This window comes from Melanostigma gelatinosum (genome assembly GCF_949748355.1).
Source record: "Melanostigma gelatinosum genome assembly, chromosome: 10".
In the NCBI taxonomy this organism is placed as follows: domain Eukaryota; kingdom Metazoa; phylum Chordata; class Actinopteri; order Perciformes; family Zoarcidae; genus Melanostigma; species Melanostigma gelatinosum.
The window spans coordinates 15,985,965-16,006,544 of record NC_136643.1 but is presented as its reverse complement, the minus strand read 5'-3'; the positions used below and the strand labels follow the sequence as shown (position 1 = coordinate 16,006,544).

Sequence of the window (20,580 nt, the reverse complement as noted above, 5' to 3'; positions counted from 1 at the left end):
TTGGATGGTTGTCCACTGATTATATGGAAGTGATGATACATTTCATAACTGTTACCTCAATTTAGTTCAGTTTAATAAAAAAAATACCTTATTATCTTCTATATTTGGCTGTCTTTTCACAATAAAATGGTCCTGTGGTCCACTACAGTGGACATGCTGTGAAATTAAATATACAAATCATTTTTAAAAAGTCTAAATTGTAAGATGTTTTTTAAACTCTGAATAGGAAAATCACAAAAAAAGAAGAAGTTGGAAGACACTCTTTTCCCTCGGTTCCCAGGAGGATATAGGCCCTTTTATTTTTACCAGAAGACATTTTGACACGCCAGACAAGAACGCACAGGTCTAAATGATAAGATATGATCAGATAATCAAGCTGTTTTGCAAACATTACACATAAAATCACAACAAACACATTCACACAGATAAAAGGAATGTAAAAATCCAGATTATAGTCGTGTAAAGATAAAATGATAGAATGGAATCAACTCATGCGCAACAGTGCATAAAGGCACATAAATGCATTATCTGTTCATCACCTTTTTGCTATTATCACTGATTTTATGTAAACATACCTCAATTATATATTATAAAAAAATCCCGACTGCTCGGCACTGTTCACTGTTCACTGGTGACCGAAGGGAGCGCTGTGGAGCGGGAGCGCAGAGTCCTGCGGGGGAACAGCCAGGCTCCAGTTAAAGGAGACCGGGCAGCGCGCAGAGGAGCAGCGGGGTCAGCGGCTCGACAACTTTGGACTACTGCACTCACCTGGACAGCGCTGCAATGCTGCTGCTGCTGCAGCCGGGGAGACCCTCTGCTGTTTATGCTGCACTTTTATTTTATTCTCATTTTCTGGAGCCAACTTTGGTGCTCGCATTCAACCTTGACACCAGTCATGTCATCAGGAAGGACGGAGAGCCGGGGAGTCTGTTCGGGTTTTCCCTCGCCATGCACCGGCAACTCAACCCGGATAAAAGAATGTGAGTGGTGTTCTTTCACTGTAGCACTTTACTGCTCTGTTGGCCTTCATCCGCCAGTGATTGTAGTTTAAACGCGCACCTGACGCGAAAGGTTCCTTACTGACAGAAGTCCATCTTAACTTTTACAAGATCCTCATCCTAATTTCTTTGTCTGAATAAGTTTTTCCCGTGCAGGAAACACATTGTTTATTAGGGATTCTCCTTTTTCAAGACAAACTGATTTCCATCCAGGCGCTGCTGCAACCTATAAAAATGCTGTAGTCACTTTCTACTAAAGCCCACAGTGTTTCTTCTCGTGTTTTTGTTCTAAATCTCAATAGCAGTCTCCCCGTGGTGCTTTGAATATGAAATGGTGAGGAGTCTAAAGACAACAAGTGAATACACAATGGTTACAACTGTGATGTAAATGTGCCTGTATGGTCACACTGAGAGGAGAGCTGTAATGTTGCAACTGTTCTCAAAGAGGTGGTTCTCTGGATAGCGTGTGAGGATTTGCTGCTTTTTCTACTTTTGATAAGATTGTAAATTGAACATCTTGTTGACTAGTTGACTAATGCACCCTGTAATGCAAATGTTTCATTCATGCACAAATTATTCAGGGCCCACATGTTTTGTAATTGTGCCAAGATAAGAGTGAACAGCAGTTAAATTGTGAGGAAGCATTTAAAGGATTTCTGATTCTGCATGTGTGCACAGTAAATAGTTTCCTTTGGCCAGCCCCGAGGGAGCAGAAAAGACACCAGAGTAAAGTGAGCCTGATCAACCTGCCACACAAGTGTAACGGGGGTGAAGTGAGGAGGGGGGGGGCACAGGGTCCTGCAGCAGCATGTTGAGAAACAGAGAGCACAGATAAGGAGCCCTGATAATGGGACATAGAGAGATATCACATAGATCAGGCTTAACTTGTGGAATTTTATCTTACAAGTGTTTTGACTAATGTGCAAAGGTGTGGTGTAATGAGTGAAGAAAGTTCAACGCTGTCATTTCTTTCTTTTTTTAAATTTTTACAAGGATTCTTCCGCGCAAAGCCTGCATCCTAAAAAGAGGCACTTAGACATTTGTCAGAGTTGCCAAGTGTAAAGAGAAAGTCATATTTGTTGGACAAACAGAGGCTCGAAATGTGACACTGGCCTGATATTTGGTTTTCAGCCAGTAAAAGTAAGAGGAGAGTGAAGATTCACCTCGCTTACATGAGGATGAGGAAGCTGCTCCAGTTTGACCAATCGTACTACACACAATCTGCCAACATGTGCAAAAGAAACAAACAGCATCCTTGCATAGGGTTACAATTGTTGGCGTATGCTTTGGTTAGCTTTAAAGCTGCTACAAGGAACTTTCATTTTGTGTTGAATTTGGCGGCCCCTGTGGAGAAAAGTGGTTGTGTTCCCGAGCATCAGATTCCCTTTAGGAAAGCTCTAATTTTACTGCAGCAGGGTCCGACAGTGTTCAGTTCTGGTTCTGGCTTTCCCGCGCCTCCTTTCTCTCCAGCGGGCCCAGCAATACGGCTTAGCCCTCCAGCAGCGTGGCGTTGGCTCCCAGCGGGGACCGGCGGAGGAGCGAGGCGAAATTCTAAAGCTGAAGGAGTTTCTGGGGCACCTGCATGATTTCATATCATTAACAATGACAGATATAGCCAAGCGTCCTGCTGATGGTCATGTTAACTCATATAGAGGCATCAGTATAAAATTGAGATTGACTTCTTAAGACGTCACTGTTCCATGATATTTTATAAGCAACAAGAGCTTCAACCAACCAAAGAATATTAAGAAACTGTGTAAAAACAGGATATCACAATTCCCTGAAGCCCAAGGTGACAAATGTTCTTGTTGTCTCAGCAACATTTCTGACTTATCGTTTCAGCTCGACTGACAATTAATTGCTTAACAGCAAAATACATAAACAATGAAGTCAATCATGAGTTGTATCCCTCGTTCTAATTGTTCACATTGTCGTCCTCTCACATCCTGGTCTTTGAGTCTGTGTTACGGTATAAAAACGTTGCACGTTATTGTAACTGACAGCAAGCTCCCCCGCCTCAGCTCCAAATCCTCATGTGATCCTGAGATTTTCAGCCAGCCGAGTCAAGTGAAAGCTCAGTCGAGCACACAGAAGTAGGTGATGAACAGCCCCGTCTAACTCAAAGCTCGTGAGGCACCGTGAAGCCAGCAATGCGTCACACACATCTGCATCTGTCTCTTCTGTGCTTATATACGAAGATGTTTCTGATGATCGCCAGCAGCTGTAAAACTCTACTGGCTGTCACTGTATTAATGTGATAATAATACATTATGTGTGAAGAGAGAAGTCCTTTCTAAACACTGAATATGTTTGGTGAGCAACATGTGTGACTAGTAGATCGATTAACTTCCTCTAATGTGAAACCCCAACTGGCCTTTGATCCCTTCAGAGCTAAAAGCCAAACCTGCCCCACTTTACTGCAACACAAAAAAACATATTTTTTTGTGATTACAGTGATTTTCAACTCATATTGCTTCCATCCATGTGTGCCACTCTCTCCATGTTGTTCCTCTAATGGGTTCATTGAAAAGCAAAACTTGGCTTGATGGTGTTGATGGTGTTATTACGCCTCTCATTGGTCTGTGATGAGTGGAAGGAACAAGGAGATCCACGTTTCAACATGAGACTGAACAAAAACGCGGCAATGTGCAAAGAAGCAACTGGATGCCCCCTCCATGAATAATGTGTTGGGTTAATGATGTGGATATAACAGCCTCTGGATGAAACCAGAGAAAACGGACATTTGACTGGACATACACGGCCATCTGTGCACATGTAACCTGATAGATTAAACGCATCAGTGAACCATCGGTCGAGACATTCCAGTCAAACTTCACACTGACGTTCGAGAGTGATTGTGTTGCTTAAAATATGATTAATAAACAGTTAAAATGGGCGACTTAGTCTTTGTTTTAAGCTGGATTCTTTACTTAAAGTTGGTCTGTATCTGTAGTAAATATTCATGATGTATTCTGTGATGTGTACCCAGCCAATCACAGGTCAGCACCAATCAACGTGTGTGTGTGTGTGTGTGTGGGTGTGTGTGTGTGTGTGTGTGTGTGTGTGTGTGTGTAAACTGAAACAGTTAGAACAGCTGCAGCAGTTCTTGTGGCTTTGAGTGCACAGCTGTGGAAGCACCGGACCACATCTGTTAACAAAGACCAGTGAGATCACTCTGTAAACCCACAGCAGTCGCTGTGTATTTCCATTTACACTGCGACACGCTGCATGATGGGACGTGGTTTCACGCTGTGGCTGTTACTGGGTTCAGGCTCTGTAGTAGTTGTAGAGTAAAGAATACGGTCTGCGGCTTTATAGTTTATGCTATCATCACAAACAAAACATTGCATTCATTTCTGCTGCAGAAAGTAAAATCAAATACAGAAATTTAGTCTTTTTGTTCAAACTGAAAAACTGTCTGCTTTCGGGCGTGTTGCATGTAAATGTCAATGTTACCCCTCAGCTACTTGCTAAATTCTCCAGCTGTCACTTTCCAGAGTAGCGGTGCTGTTGAGTTGGAGGTGTTGTTACGGCCTCTTCATAAATCTGGTGTTTGTTCTGCATAAACACCTGTGAAATCTACAGGGCTGTCCTCGACCCAAGAGATTTTTTATTGGAACTCACATGATTAGTTGGTTTAATCAACAGATCTGTAAAACTGAGTTTCTCCACATGTAATCACACAAAAGCACCACTTTAAATCTCGTGTTTACCAGAGATGTGCTCACAAGCTTCTTGGAAATAAGTCATTCAGCATGAAAAAGCATAAAGAAATGACTTATTACCAAATTAAATCTGAGTCGACCAAAACATAAAAACAATTGCTGATTAATTTCAAATCAATTGTTGCTCTAAATCTAACGCGATCAAATGTAATTCATTGGCTCAACTCTGAGGTCATTTCTGAGGCAGTAGATTGCAGTGGTGTTGTGTTGGAAAATGTTATTTGGTTTGTCCGATATAAAATAACAGCGCTGTCAATGTTTCTCGTGTTCTGCGGTTCTTGTTGGGCTAAAACTGCTGTAGCTCGGAAGCTGAAGTGAAGCCGACTTTGTAAAGGCTCTTGTTTGTATTTGCGTTTCACTGGGTTTTGTTTGAGGAGAGGATCTGGTCTTCAGTCTCACATCAGTCCTCCTCAGTCAGAAGAGTCCTTGTTTAAAATGAGGAGCCACGGGGCCGTCCCGAGATCAATAGGTTACTGGGTTACTGAGGGAACTGCAGAGTCACAGGCAGGAGAAAAGGGCGGAGAGGATTTCCTCTCAGTCCTTTGACAAAATTCCTCCACTGAGCTGACCAGCCTAGCTCACACGTGATAGTGCAGCTCATCACTGTGTGCTGTTTGCTATATTTCTTCCTTCACGTCAAAGGAAATTTCAAACAAACAAAAAAGTCTTATTTCGGTAGTTTTGATAATCTTGCTACAGTGATCATACTATAGTTTAGTGTGAAAAATCCAAACCAAGGCTGAGCCTCAAGTCTTCATAAGTACATTGCGAGTCATTTCTAGTCTTTCAGGTCACATGAAGAATTGCGTTTTACATTTTTGATCTATATTGTTGAGTTGTTAGACAGTTATAACACAAAGTATTTTCAATTGATATGGACGATAATAAAGCAGCTTCGCCCCATCACTGTCTTGTTTATTTAAAACAGAGTCAGTTGAAAAGATTTAAAATGTGTTTTTAACCAACTCACAGAGCCAAATTACGTTATCTTAATTAGCTAGCTAGCTGCAGCTGATAAGTCTGACAGGGACAGTCGTCATTTCAGCCGACAAAAATTGGCAGTTGCCAGCTGGAAGTGGGATGCCTGCTTTTGTTTGTTCGACTGAAATGAAGGACCCAGTTGTTTAAACAGTTGCTAAGAAAACCCGAGTGGCAAACATGTCTCCATTATCATGTGAACTGTGTACAAGAAAAAACAGTTAGGGGGATTAGCTAATGGCTAACTGCTGACAAGATAAACAACTCCATGTCGTGGAAATTGAAAAGTTAACTACTTAACGATGAACCAAGTTGTGAAAACAGAAATGAGATGATTTCATCAACAAGTGGACTTTTATTCGATGAGAGAATCCTTTCTGTTGATTCCTCAGTATGCACGATGAACTCACCACATTTCAGGAATCCAATTATGTGCATTTTGAAGGAAAGTCATGTGCTAGTTCACAAAGATAAATACAAAAGTATGCCTGCTGCAACCAAATTAGATGATCGTTTTGTTAAGTGAGTCATGTCCCAAGGCATTGATGATATTTCATTCAGAAGTACAAATTCACAAATACTGTGACCTTACTCAATTTAAAATCACATAACATGAGAGATATCTTTCACTTTTTTTGTCTGTGTCTAGTTCTTGAATTACTGTGTAAAAGAGAAGTTAATAAGTAAATCCTTCCAGTTGCTGCGGTCACCCAACTAGAAACACATTGCTTCTGCATGCCTGCTGAGGCTGCATGATGCTGTGGATTTAGCAAAGAAGTTGTGGTCAATGAACTATGGTTGAAGTGAACGTGCTCCAAATTGCGGCTTGAATTGATGGTGAATGATAGTGACAGTGTAAATACAGACAGGAATCAGAGAGATGGGAGCACGGGGGTATGACATAACCTGAACTATTCGGCCCGACTGTTCTTAATTCTTGTTGATTCTGAAAATGACAGAGATACTTGCAGCTAAGCGACATGTGACTTGTTAATCTGAAACAAGCTTGTGTTGTCAATTGGCTGTTTTCTTTACTTCTTCTACTTCTTGACAGTTTTTGACAACTGTGACAGTCGGATGGAGCAATGAGGAAGAAAACCACTCGCCCTGCCAACAGCAGCCACAGCCTGAGCCTTTCAAGATAACAGCCAGACGACATGTGGCACATTTTTATAGGCAGGAAATGCCATTCCTGTCACTGTCACAGTCGATCTTGTAACTAAATTTCAACAAGCTGCTTCCCTGGAGCTTAGAAAAGTAGAAAATGACTTACTGAAGGTGTAGCAGACAGTTACTTCAGCAAAACCACCTCAGTACATATCAATACGTCTCGGTTTGCTTCAGTAAATAACAGTTTGATAATATTGTTTTTTTCTTCTTCTTCTTCAGGCTATTGATTGGAGCACCCAGAGCCAGAGCTTTGGGAAAACAGACAGCCAACATCACAGGAGGCCTTTATAAATGTGAAATCACTCAGTCCAACCATTGTGAGCGTATTGAATTTGATAGTGAAGGTGAGTTGTCTGTCTGTCTGTCTGCATATACAGTACCGCTTACAAATGTATGAATATATGAATATAAATGCTTACATTTTTGTCTTGTGCTACTGCACTTTGAAAGAGGACGTGCGTGTCGAGAACAAGGAGAATCAGTGGATGGGGGTGACGGTTCAGAGCCAGGGACCCGGGGGAAAGATCGTGGTGAGTCAAACCGAGCATGGGAACCAACGTTCCCACCAACAGTCAGGTCTACTGTGGTCTTATGGGCTATAAAAGGCATGAACTTAAACTCAACTGTGTTTCGCAATTTCAGACTTGTGCTCATCGCTATCAGAGGCGCTTGTATGTGAACACGCCTTTGGAGTACCGGGACATCACCGGGCGCTGTTATGTCCTGAGCCAGGACCTGACCATCGACCTGTTGTCTGATGAGGATGGAGGCAACTGGAACTTCTGTAAGGGCAGACCCCGAGGCCATGAGATGTTTGGGTCTTGCCAGCAGGGTGTGGCTGCCACTTTCACCAAGGACTACCACTACGTGGTGTTTGGAGCACCAGGAGCTTACAACTGGAAAGGTCACTAACTAACCACACACACACACACACACAGTGAATGACACCATTTACTGAGAGAATAAAGTTCCAGATTCTGTTAAAATAAGAACTGGAATATTTGTGTTTTTTAATGATGAAATAAACATTTCTGCAGGCATAGTTCGAGTGGAGCAAAAGAACAACACTCTGATAGAGATGGGAGTGTATGACGACGGGCCGTATGAAGTTGGAGATGAGCATCGCTTGAGCCCAGAGCTGGTGCCTGTACCTGCAAACAGCTACCTCGGTGGGTTTCTACAAAGTAAACGGAACTATATTCGTGGGTAACTTGTGTCCTGATTCATTTTTGCACTGTGGTTACTTCCTCTGTAGGGCTTTGCATTGCTTACACATTTGGCATGAGAAGTGATTTACTGAAGCATTTTCGAGCTTTGCCTCAACATTAGTGTTGTGAAAACCTTTTGGTATTTTACTGCGGGACATTTGGAGTTAAACTAAAGTTGAATTCAACACAACAGCTCTGCCATGAATATACCTTTAAAAACTTTATAATGTTCAGTTTTTGTTGGAATTGCGTATTGAGGCGCACTTCTCATTTTTTTCCCTCCCTATTGACATTCACGCCAGTAGAAGAATATACCGTGGCAGTTTGGGGCAAAATGGTATTTTTAATCATCACATCTGAAACTAATGACATGCTTGAAGCAAACATGCAGCTCAGGTTCTTGATTATATCTTTTAAAATCGGATTAATCTAAACTGTCTTTGTTCGAAGTTTCCACAGTATTGTTACCAGTTGATTACATTTCCGGCTGGGAAAGACGAGGCAGACAGAGCAAGTTTTGGAACCGCTGCAGTAGCCTAAATATAGTTTTCAGTGACAGACATATTGTCGTTGATGCTGCACTAGTGACTCCAAGTGGTTCGTCGGGGCAACTGCATAGAGGTAGAACAGGCAGGTGAAAAGAAAGTGCTGCACTGAGACACGTGGTTGCCTTTACCTCACTATTCCAAATTAGGGAAAAAAGGGGGTGAAACTCTAACTTTTCTTCCGTGTAAAATACGATGTTTATGTCCTACAACATCTCTCACACTTCAGGATTCTCCCTCGATTCGGGACACAGCATCACCAGGGGCCCTGGCCTGACGGTGGTGGCTGGAGCACCCAGAGCCAATCACAGTGGAGCTGTGGTCCTGTTGAAGAAAGAGAGCCAAACCTCCTCCAAACTTTTGGTGGAGCACACTCTGCACGGGCCAGGACTCGCGTCCTCGTTTGGCTACGACGTGGCTGTGGTCGACTTGAACGGTGACGGGTAGGGAACTTTTCACCGTCTCTATTCTGCGTCAGGATACAGATAATTCATGTCATCAAAGAAACTTCTGTAAAACTTTGAGATTTTAGGAAAAGGACCTGACTTACTTTGAGGTTACTTTATTATAGTGGTGTCTTATTTGCTTGTAATGTATAAATTCAATCAGTTCTTGATTCTGTTCATATTGTGTATGATACTTGTCAATCATTACCTCGCTTCTTTGATTCAGATGGCAAGACATAGTTGTGGGAGCCCCTCAGTTCTACATGAAGGACAGAGACGTTGGGGGAGCCGTTTACGTCTACATCAACCAGGCAGGAAGGTGGGACAGAATCACACCTGTTCGTCTAAATGGGACCAAAGACTCCATGTTTGGACTGGCAGTGGAAAACATTGGAGACATCAATCAAGACTCATATGAAGGTAATTTATCGGCCATTTTGTCGCTTATTTATGTCTCTCTATCAGTCTCTGTCACATCATATGGTTTCTTTCTCATGCAGACATTGCCATTGGAGCTCCTTATGATGACGGCGGTGCAGGAAAAGTCGACATTTATCATGGCTCTGCACAAGGAATCAAAACCAGCCCTGCACAGGTCGGCTTTCTTCTCAATGTTTTCATATCAACAAAGGTTCACGTAGGGATACTAAATCACCAGGGTTTGAAAGCTGATCATTCGTCAGTGTTGTGTTCACAGCATACTTCCGCTGCCCCCATGTGGCCAAAACATCAGTTACTGCCGGTTTAAGCTCTGAAACGATTGCATATGTTCAAGACGTTGATTTGTCTGGACCTTCCTGTGGACAGGGACTCAAAACAAAGCTTTCCTCTGTGTATTTCATTAGTATTGACACATAGTTTTGCTTTGGAACCCGGAGTTATTGAAGTACTTGCTGTCAAAAGTCTCAAAGTCAGTTTGGCTTCTGATACTAAATATAACACGTTGTGTTGTTTTATAAATCAGCTGACCACGTTTTTTTAAGGCCTAATTCATTCTTAAATGTTTCCTCCGTTGTTACAGATCCTTTCAGGAAAAGAGCACAACATGCGACTCTTTGGATATTCTCTCGCAGGGAACATGGACTTGGACAGTAACTCTTATCCAGATGTGGCTGTGGGCTCTCTGTCGGACACAGCCCTGATCTACAGGTAATTATCACCCATTTTTTAAGTCAATTTAAACACTGCTGATTTGTACCACAACTTCTTTCAACAACCTTTATTTCAGGGCACGGCCAGTCATTAGCATCAGGAGAGATGTCAAAATATCTCCACAGGAAATCGACCTTACAATCAAAAGCTGTGGTAACAGTACTTGGTAGGTGCTCTAACATTCCTACATTTCAACAGACCTCACAGTCAAAGCGTCGTCTGTTGTTGTTAAAAACAAATCCATGTCCTGTTCTTAGCTTCACGGTGGACGCGTGCTTCACCTGGAAAGCAAACACGGCATCTTACAACCCCAGACTAAGTAAGTGAAATGCTGAAACAGAATCTTCTTTTGCAAAAACAAAACAAAACGTTCAGTTCATTTTTGATGCTTCCCTCTTCACTGCAGTTATCGGCTACTCTGTCGAGGCGGATGGAGATCGCAGGAAACATGGGCTGCCCTCCAGAGTGATGTTCCTCAACAGCTCCCGCACTGAAACAGACTACCAGTTAAATGGCACCTTGGACCTCCGCGGCCAAAACCAGAAGTCATGCATCAAGATAACAGCCAAACTAACAGTGAGACCAATCTCCCACATACTTAAATCACATTTGTAGGATAAATTCGACTCAGAGCGCAACCGTCAGGAACAGTTGGAGTTATTAGTCTGCGCTTGTTTAGCTCAGCGAATGCTGCCTTCAAAGTACGTTGTTGCGAGTAAAACAGAGAGGTATATTTCGGTATTTTTGTGGCAACACATACATTTGATGTCACAGAAATAGCTTTTGAAGTTGCAAGCTTTTTTCTTGCATACAAAACAATTCTACTTTCTAAGCTTCTTAAAACCAATCCTACACATATTAACAAGTTGATTCATCGATCAGTTGATCATCAGAAAATGAAGCGTCCACTATATTTGACAATCAATTCATCGTCTCAGAGTTCAACATTATCTGATGAGAGCTTCTCACTTGTGAGGATTTGCTGCTTTTTATCTTATGTGACAGTAAATTAAATACATTTGAGCTTTGATTGGGTGACATAATGCTTTAGGAAACAAAAAGATGTGCTCTTGCCTTGTTTTCTGACACTTATAGACCAAAGTATTAATCAATGAATCAATCAATATTGAAAGCAACTCTGTTTCTGCATGAATGCAATGACAATAAAAGCCACAGAAATAAACAAATGATTTATATAACAATTCTAACAAAGGAAAAAAAAGATTTTCCTGTACAATAGAACCCATGTAGAGATAACTATTATGCACCGTATGGTGTTTTCTGATTTGCACAGGACAACATTAAGGACAAGATGCGCAGCATCCCCATCGAGGTGTCTGCAGGAATTGCGGGTACTAAGCGGCAGAAGACGAGGAACGGCCTCTCTCAACTCATGCCCATATTAGACTCCTCTCAACCAAGCAAAGACGTCATTGAGGTAAACATTCAGACAGCATTTATTATCAAGTTAAGGACAACAGGTTCACAGCGGAGCACAGTTTTCACATGGTTTTGTTGCGATTTGTTGTTGCTGCAGGTCAACTTTGTAAAAGAGGGATGTGGAAGTGATCATATTTGCCGGAGTAACCTGAAGATGAACTACAAATTATACTACAAACAAAGCAACCTCGACGTGTACTCCCCACTGCCCATGTGAGTAGAATGTGATCGAAAAATGAGCTCAAATGCATTGATTAAATCTGCATCGAACAACATTGTTCATATTTACAATCAATCATAACTATAGAACTGCTTGTACTTCAAATCCCAATGAGAGCCAACACCCAGTTCTTCCATAATTAACTCCTAAACTTCTTTTGGTTTTTGAGCCGCACATACTGTGGGTTGAATGGTGGAGCTTCACTACTCTAGAAAAAAAAGACTGTAATGCTGCTTTAGTTACATGTTTGTTGCTCAGTGTCTGCTGGTACAATGTCAACTACAACAACTTGAAAAGCCAATGTTAATGTATGAAAACACAACTATATATTATATACCATAAGAGTGTTTTTTCCCCCGTAAAACTCCACCTGAGGTGAGTGGTTATGTTTGTGTATTTGCAGCAATAACAACGTCCCTGCGTTCCATCTGAATTACGAGAGGAAGGACTTGGCGCTGCGTGTGACCGTCAGCAACATGAATGAAGATGATGCATACGAGGCGAAGCTGGTGGGGACGTTCCCAGACGCGCTGTCTTACTCTGGAGTGCGCTCGCATCAGACGACGGTAAACAAGACCGGGCACGCCGAGAGACGAGAATGTTTTACCCAAGTTACAGCTGCTGAAAAGACATTTTACTCAAAAGCAAGTCAAATAAGAATGAACTTTAATAGAAGTCGAAATTAGGTCAGTCAAAATTTAGCGTAGGGAGGTTAAAGAAATAATGTTGTGATGATGATTTTATATGATAGACATATTAAATTAAAGAACACAGAAAGGCTACAACATGTAAAACACGAGTCCTTATCTCCAAACCAACAGAATATTACTTTTCTATTGATGACACAGCTTGCGCATACAACGGATTATCAATTATAAATAACAGGCTGTACAACCTCCTAACTTAGTGTAGCCTCACTAGAATTATCAAGAAAAGACGACACAACTCAATCAATTAAACCCAACTGGCTGACAATAAATGACAAGCTTATAAACACTGGACACGAGCATTAATGAAAGAACCTGAGACTTGTTGTAGAATCAACAGCAGAATAAAACATACAGGCAGACAACACAGAGATGAATAAACGAAACAAACACAAACTTAAACACATTAAAGCCGATAGAGAGATGCACCGTTTTGATACAGTGTAGCGTAGTGCACGTTATATATGTACACCACGTTATCCTGCTCTTACGTTTGTTGCAGCTTTGTTTTAACTTTCTGCTTTTGTTCCCCAGCTGGAAAAGCCAATCATCTGTACAGCCAATGTGAACGCCTCTCAAGCCGACTGTGAGCTGGGGAATCCTTTTAAGAGAGACTCAAAGGTATACGGACTACAGTTTCACATGTGCATCCTGACACTTAGTTGTTGTATTTGAAATATGAGAGATGTGAGGTGTGTTTTTTTTGCCCCCAGGTTACATTTTACATCATCCTGAGCACTGTGGGTATGACTGTGGACACCACGGAGATTGACATCGACCTGCAGCTCCAAACGTAAGTGTTGCTGCTTCATGCTTTTCCTGTATTTTCAGATAAATTGACATCAACATAAATGCAAATATTGTACTAAATCTGTGTGTTGTTGTTTTTCTTGCAGTACAAGTGTGCAAGAAGATATTGCCCCCGTTAGAGCGAAGGCTAAAGTAATCATTGAATTGCCGTTGTCAGTCAGTGGGTAAGTGTGTGGAACTAGTTTGACTGCAGATAAAGTGCCTCCAAAGTATGTAAAATAATACTTTGGCTTGTTTTCATCAGAGAAGCCAGCCCTAATCAGGTTTCCTTTGGAGGCGTTGTGAAAGGTGAAAGTGCCATGAAGACAGAAGAGGAGATTGGAAGTTTGATTACTTATACATTCAGAGTAAGTTTATTCACCCAACCTTTGCTGTCGTAGAACCTGCTAGTCTTTGAAATCACAACATATTGATTTCTCCTTCAGATTCACAACTTGTGGAAGTCTTTGAAGTCTTCAGTCAAAGCCTCGCTTCACATTCAGTGGCCCAAATGGAACAAAGACGGTAAATGGCTTCTGTACCTGGTGAAGATCACTGCCGCAGGACCGGAGGACGTCCTTTGCTCTCCCGAGTCTGAGATCAACTCTCTCAAACACATCCAGGTTAGTGTTTCTAAACCTTCACTTTCATGTACTCGAGGTTAAATCAGCACTGACCTGAAGTCTGCTTGGTTCCACTTTGAATTAATGAGAATATAATGTACTTTCAGCGGGCCAGGACAAAACGTGAAATCGGAGAAAGAAAGGCTGTTGGCAAAATGTCGTCACCGTCAGAAAAGAAGAAGGTTTTGGTGAGTCTTTGTATGGATGCGTTCACATTTCTTCATAAACAGTTGTGGAATGTAGCTAACCACATTTACTCAAGTACCACGCTTTAAGTATAAAAGTGAGGTACTTGAGTATTTTCTTTTCATGCCCACAGTTCAAACATATGAAGAGCTTATGAGATATGATGTTGTGTTAAAAGTCAAACTACAGCAACAGTACAAGTACAGCTGAAATGATTAGTCAATGAACTAATTAGTCTCTTGACAGAAAATGCATTGGCAATTATTAAAAAAAAAATTTTTATTTCCTGGCTCCAGCTCCTTAAATATATTTGCTGTTTGTCCTTTTAATTATTTCTATTTATTTCTAATCATGTCGAGGTGTGGACTATTGGGCTCTTGAGTAATTGCGATGAGCATTTGTCACTACTTTCAGTCAATCATTTGAGTATTTTTTAACAGTGTACTGAAAGCAGTTTAACGCAAGTAAAATAACTACACTTGTCATCCATCACAGTTTATAAAGGTGTAGATTGCTCTGATGTGTAATGGGCTCTCCCCCCCCCCTCAGACGTGTGACAGTGAGATCAAATGTGTGGTGCTCAAGTGCCCCCTTCAGGGCCTGGACGGTACATCGCTTGAACTGAGATCTCGTCTCTGGAACTCGACCTTCATCGAGGTGACACGTCGTCTTTCTAATACGTTCCACGTGTCTCATCTGTGATGTGGAACCAGTGTCTGACCTGAGCGGCTGCTTTTGTTTCCACACAGGATTACGCCTCCATCTCAAACTTGCACATTATTGTGAAGGCCTCGCTCGTCCTCCACACTCAGGCTCAGAACATGATCCTGAGAACTCCTCACACTGATGTAAGCAGCTCAACAGCTACCGACGTCTTATTCCCGTTCCGTCTCGCTCCTGACTCACCCGGTCTCTTGGTTTTTCCACGCCTCGCTGTTTTATTGCAGGTGACAGTGGCGGTGTCGCATGAAGGTGCAGTCGCACAGCACAGCGGAGTTCCCTGGTGGATCATACTGGTGGCTGTTCTTGCAGGCAACTTGATTTTGGCTTTGTTGGTGTTTCTGCTGTGGAAGGTGAGATACAGGGATGATACACCTTCATATCACACATGTTTATAATACAGGATGACAATAGGAGGTAAAACATGAACTTCATTGAACTGCTTATGATCAGAAAAGGTTTTTGAACAGTACAAGACGTGAGAGTTAATAAAAAAGGACTTGATCACTTTGTTTTTTGATTTTTATTTGCTGGCTACAGATTAAAAAATAATGGTATTTTGTCTCTCTTTGTTTTCATATTAATGTGAATAACTTTATTATTTGTTTTGACTGTCAAAATAATCATTATTTGAAGGCGTCATGGCTGTGGTAACCGTTCTTTTTTGACATTGTGATGAACATAATGCTCTATAATAAAAATTACAGTTTGAACAAATATATCTATACATCCACATGTTATAGAATAACTAAACAGATATTCACAATGCATACTTTATTGTCTGTATGTGAATATGTATGTCTTCAATCTAAAATGGATGAATTCAGTAGGTTACAATATTCTGCATCTGTAAATCAGCAAAGCAACATTTAGTTTTTGTCAGGTGACGTTTGAGCATCAACATCTGGACTCTCCAGATAAAGTGTTATGTTCATAAAAATGCATTTTCTCTGGTGTTTTGATGGAAGACATCATAACCGCTGTTGAGTGTCATGTCACTCTAAACACTTCATCACTTGCTCCCCCTCAGTGTGGTTTCTTCAAGAGACCATCAAAAGACCAATACGATGCTGCATATCAGAAGGCAGAGATCCATGTTCAGCCCTCTGACAAAGACAAGCTCTCTGCTGAGGCCTGATTTATGAGCAGGGGTAACACCAGCTGTCAGCATGGAGTGTGACTACCGCAGTGACTAATGAACTCGCTTTCCAGCCAGCTGACTTCATGCAGAAATATTCAATCAGACACATAATGTAGTGAGCTGATGAAACCTTAACATTTACATTAAACAAAATTAAAATATTTTTAAAAAGTAATGTGTTGATGAAGTGCTTGAGGTTTCTGCTATTCATACAATATGTGTCTCTGGATTTTCCCCCCCCAAAAAAATCTTTGCATTTTCTTACCAACAGGCTTATTGTTTTCATTTTTGGGGTAGTTGTTCTGCTCTGCAAGTGCCTTTACTGCATCGCTGTTACTGCTTTGGCTGTTTGAAACGTCCAATTAAAAACTGCAACGCATGCTCAACATTGCTGCACATCTCTCCTCTTGCTGTTTACAGTGTTGCATGAATATTTACGACATTTATCGGTTTTTAACAATGCATCTTGTTTTGTTGTTAAATCTCCCTTCCCAGTGTGGATTCTTTAAACGCTCCAAACAAGAGGACAGCGTCCCTCGTTACCACGCAGTGCGGATCAGAAAGGACACTCCTGAGAACAAAGACGGAAAAGTCAAGCTTGATCCTTTTGAAAGAAAGCAGTGGATGACTAATTGGATGGACGGTGAAATTTACTCGTGACGTTAAACGTTAAAATGATTTTTACAAACAGCTTTAACCGGATTTCTTTTTTTCCCGGATGAATTTTGCCTTTCCTTCTTCGCTTGAAGAACATCAGTGATTTTACTTTTTCAGGACTCAGTTGAGTTCATGTCTTTGAATTGTTACACTGTATAGATGAAATGCTTTTTTGTACGTTTAGTATATATTTAAATACTTCTGCACACTGTATATTTATTTTTTGATAAGAAAATAATTTCATGCAGCCAAAGAGTTTTTTTTCAGTCTCGCGTGTCCTTTGAGCGGATGGACGAAGTGCAAAGTTTACTGTTGCTGTGGAGTTGTAACGTCTTAAAAAAGCCAAAAATCTATGCAAGGAAAGCGCTCCTCGCTCAGTATTATCTGAACATTCATCTGCGTTTCTGTCTGTTGATTTATGTCTAATTTCAGGACATTTCAACATAGAAATCCATCTTTGGGTACATTATCATTTCACAATAATGAAGGGTGCATAAATGAGCACAGCTGAGGTCTTTTCCCTCCACTTCTGTGCGTTGATTCGTCACCTCTACTCACTATTGTGGCGTCAGGTAACATCCACTACTGTAGGTCAACACTGAATGTTTTGTTCCATGTGTGGAATCCAAAGGGAAGGTGGTCAGTAGAAACTGCCATGTAAGTGTTATAGATTAAATTCCAGGTGAATGACTTGTTGAGTTGCCAAGTGTAATAAAATGCTTTGAATGCTACTGTGCCTTTTCATTAACATTGGAAGTATAAACCGACAAATGTAGGGCTGGAGCTCATCATTTAATTCACTTTCTCGTTGAGTCTATAAGATAACAGAAATAATGAAAAATGCACATCACAATTCCCTGAAGAGAAATGTCACATCTTCAAATTATTTGTTTTGACCGAAAGTCAAAACCCCAAAGATATAATCAGTTTACCACCACAGAAGAGAAGCTAGAACTAGGCAACATTTGGCTTTTTGTTGATAAAAACACTTAACTGATAATCAAAACAGTTGATGAAGTCTACCTCTGTGACTTAAACATTGCCACTGAGACATATTGCAGACATTCTTATTGGCTATCCAATAAAACAGAGCCTTACGTCATTGATTTATTTAATGATATTATTTAGAACAACCATAGCATTTACATGGGAACAGATCATTTCACTCTATATAAAAGCTACTGCGGAAATATTGAACTTTATGCAACCAAACGAAAAAAGATAAAGCAAGTTAACAGGAATTGCGACTGGTTTTGCATTTAAAATATCTAAACCCCTTAAAAAGACTTCCCTCTTTAGAACAACTGGCAAAAAGCATCATTTCGTCAATATACACGTCAACGTATTCATCCCAGATCAGTCGAATGTCAGACGAAAGGTTTTCTCCTGCTCCTTGCGCTGGTTGTCACACAACTTCGACACTTCTTCCACTCTCCTCTGCAGAAGAACAGAGTTCTGATCGATCCACTGAAGTGAATCCATGTGGGTGTTGAGGATTTTACAGATCTGCTGAAGCTGAAAAACAAAAAAGACAGAGGTCAATTTAAATGTGCAACAATATATGTCAAAGCAACAAAAAAGTGTCACGGTAGGTTCAACTTCAACGAGGCCTCGTCTCACCGGGTCACTGGTGTCTGCTGGGCCGCTGGACGTGTTCAGGTGCTCGATGATCTCCTTCAGATCCTGAGACATCCTCTTCAGCTGCGCGTCCACGTTCTCGGCGAGCTTGTAGGTTCTCTCGCGTTCCTCGTCGGCGTTCTGCATGTAGATGGTCCCACTCTGCTCTTTCACCGACTCCTCCAGCGGGCAGAGCAAGTCCTCCAGCTCTTTCTGTTGGGAAAGGATGAAGTCCAGCTCCTGGTTGAGCCTCCTCTGGTCCAGCTTCACCTTCTCCATCTCCTTGTGCAGGGACGTGATCCTCTCTCCGTTATCCACCAGCATGCGGTCCCAGGCGTTCACCTGAGTCGCCTGCTGCAAGAAATGCCTCTCTTGGTCCTCAAGCTCCAGACTCCACTTGTTAATGAGACCCTCTAGCTGGGCGTAGGTCATCACCGGAGGGGCGGCGGTTGTAGAGAGCGTTGTTGCCGTAGAAGTCGCTGCGATACCTGTTGAAGGTTTGAGCCCCATTGTGAAGGCCGTCGCAACACCTGTTGGGGCAGCTGCAACAGTTGCGGTAGGGACAGAGGTGGAGGTGATGGTGGCTGCCCCCAGAGGTTTCAGCATAAAAGCCAGACCTCCACCAGCTGCCGTAGTGGTTGCAGCAGCCGTGCTTGCTGCTAAAGTTGGAGCTGCACCCATAGTAAAGCCTGTACCTGGTGCAGCGGCAGTAACAGCAGCAGCAGTGGCGGCGGCGGCGGCAGCAGCAACAGCAGCAGCTGTAGAGATGGGTGAAGCAAAGAGAGACGGGCCTGGAGCGTGGACTGCCTGGTTGGATGCGGGAGGAGCTGGGGTGGATGAGGGTTTAATCCCAAAAGCAAATCCTCCACCCTGACTGGCTGTGACTGTAGCAGTGGGTGCTGGCTGCTGGGGCTGCATGCTCATAGTGAGGTTGGATGGAGCACCGGTGCCAAAGCTAAAGCCCCCTCCTGGGGCAGCAATGGGGGCTGCAGGTGTGGTAGCCTGGACCTTGGTTGCTCCAAAGCTGAACCCTCCAAATGAGAGGCCACCTGCTCCTGTAGTCGCTGTTACTGTGGCTGTTGGTGGTGCCCCAAGTTGGGGTTGCATTGCAGATTGGAGTTGCATTGCAGGTTGGGGTTGCATTGCAGATTGCAGTTGCATTGCAGGTTGGGGTTGCATTGCAGATTGCAGTTGCATTGCAGGTTGGGGCTGCATTGCAGATTGCAGTTGCATTGCAGGTTGGGGTTGCATTGCAGATTGCAGTTGCATTGCAGGTTGGGGTTGAGCTTGAGGAGTACCAAAGGCGAAGCCCCCTCCTGCAGGAGCGGCAGTCTGTGGTGGGAAACCCCCGCTCAGGGTGAACCCTGGCCCCGCAGCCGGAGCTGCTGTGGTGCCTAAAGTCAGCCCTTGTGGCGCTGCGGGTTGAGGAGTGCCCATGCCAAACGAGGCGTTGGGGGTCCCAAAAGAGAAGCCTCCGGCGGCTGCTGTGCTCTTCGCTGGGGTGCCAAAGTTGAAGGAGCCGGTGTGGTTGGTAGTGGCGGTGGCCTGAGTCGGAGTGCCAAACGCGAAGCCCCCACCAGTGGCTGCAGGTACGGCGTTCGTCATCCCAAAGCCCGTGCCGGGGCCTGTGACTGCTGGCTTCGGAGATCCGAAAGAGAAGCCCGTGGAGGCTTGTCCGAAGTTGAAACTGCCACTCATTTCAGTTTCCCGGGACAACAACTTAAATATAAAGCTATCGAAACCAGCTAACTCACAAAATGGTCACTTCCTCGCTGAACTTCTGCGGCTTTTGGCGGGTCACCAACACGAGCTGGTTCAACCCACGAAACCCGAGGGAATAGTTTCTCTGCTACGATGGCTTTCCAGATGTTAGCGGTTGATGAAGTCAATCACGGGTTTTGGAACGTTACGGAGACTTAAAAACTAACAAAACATCCTTCGCAAAACGTGGGCCTCTGTTTCGTACTTCTTTAGACAGGCATTTCTGTCGACGACTAAAGGAAATGACGGCAGATCGGCCAAACTTAGTTGAGTTTGCCCCGAGTCTTGTCTGCCAACGCACAAAGCCCGCCTCTTGGTAAGACTGACAGCTCTAATGCCCAATTAAGGCCCGGACCAGACGAACTGTGATTGGTAGAGCTTGCTGCCTGAAAAACTCTCCCAGGGAAAAGAGAGCCCTGTGTTCTTCCCAAGAGTACTGAGTCTACGACAAGATGTTAAAATTCATGCAGCTTACGAGCCGTGTAAGGAAATGAAAC

The 20,580-nt window shown here is 42.7% G+C and overlaps 2 protein-coding genes across 2 annotated transcripts; one reads left to right on the top strand and one right to left on the bottom strand.

Moving 5' to 3' along the window:
* Positions 1-773: 773 nt before the first annotated feature.
* Positions 774-16,682, top strand: itga6a (integrin, alpha 6a). The gene is made up of 26 exons (XM_079276492.1): positions 774-980; positions 7,091-7,215; positions 7,322-7,401; positions 7,514-7,775; positions 7,909-8,040; positions 8,854-9,067; positions 9,297-9,490; positions 9,571-9,665; positions 10,092-10,219; positions 10,299-10,388; positions 10,480-10,541; positions 10,629-10,798; positions 11,517-11,660; positions 11,760-11,875; positions 12,286-12,448; positions 13,124-13,210; positions 13,303-13,382; positions 13,486-13,563; positions 13,644-13,746; positions 13,825-14,001; positions 14,109-14,189; positions 14,737-14,844; positions 14,937-15,035; positions 15,135-15,260; positions 15,938-16,058; positions 16,544-16,682. The coding sequence occupies exons 1-25, from the start codon at positions 784-786 to the stop codon at positions 16,043-16,045; spliced, it is 3,219 nt and encodes a 1,072-aa protein (XP_079132618.1). The 5' UTR covers positions 774-783; the 3' UTR covers positions 16,046-16,058; positions 16,544-16,682.
* An 835-nt stretch (positions 16,683-17,517) lies between these two features.
* LOC306783462 (nuclear pore glycoprotein p62-like) lies at positions 17,518-20,303 on the bottom strand. The gene is made up of 2 exons (XM_079277111.1): positions 18,326-20,303; positions 17,518-18,220 (listed from the first exon to the last, which is right to left on the bottom strand). Exons 1-2 carry the CDS (start codon positions 20,018-20,020, stop codon positions 18,062-18,064), a joined length of 1,854 nt encoding a protein of 617 aa, XP_079133237.1. The 5' UTR covers positions 20,021-20,303; the 3' UTR covers positions 17,518-18,061.
* Between the last annotated feature and the right edge of the window lie 277 nt (positions 20,304-20,580).

Excerpts from the sequence above, each read along its gene's own strand:
- LOC306783462 (XM_079277111.1), bottom strand. The coding sequence starts at position 20,020 with ATGAGTGGCAGTTTCAACTTCGGACAAGCCTCCACGGGCTTCTCTTTC. Across the intron at positions 18,221-18,325 it reads CAGCAGACACCAGTGACCCG|CTTCAGCAGATCTGTAAAAT; the intron begins GTGAGACGAGGC and ends TTTGTTTTTCAG.
- itga6a (XM_079276492.1), top strand. The coding sequence starts at position 784 with ATGCTGCTGCTGCTGCAGCCGGGGAGACCCTCTGCTGTTTATGCTGCA. Across the intron at positions 8,041-8,853 it reads ACCTGCAAACAGCTACCTCG|GATTCTCCCTCGATTCGGGA; the intron begins GTGGGTTTCTAC and ends CTCACACTTCAG. Across the intron at positions 10,220-10,298 it reads GACACAGCCCTGATCTACAG|GGCACGGCCAGTCATTAGCA; the intron begins GTAATTATCACC and ends CCTTTATTTCAG.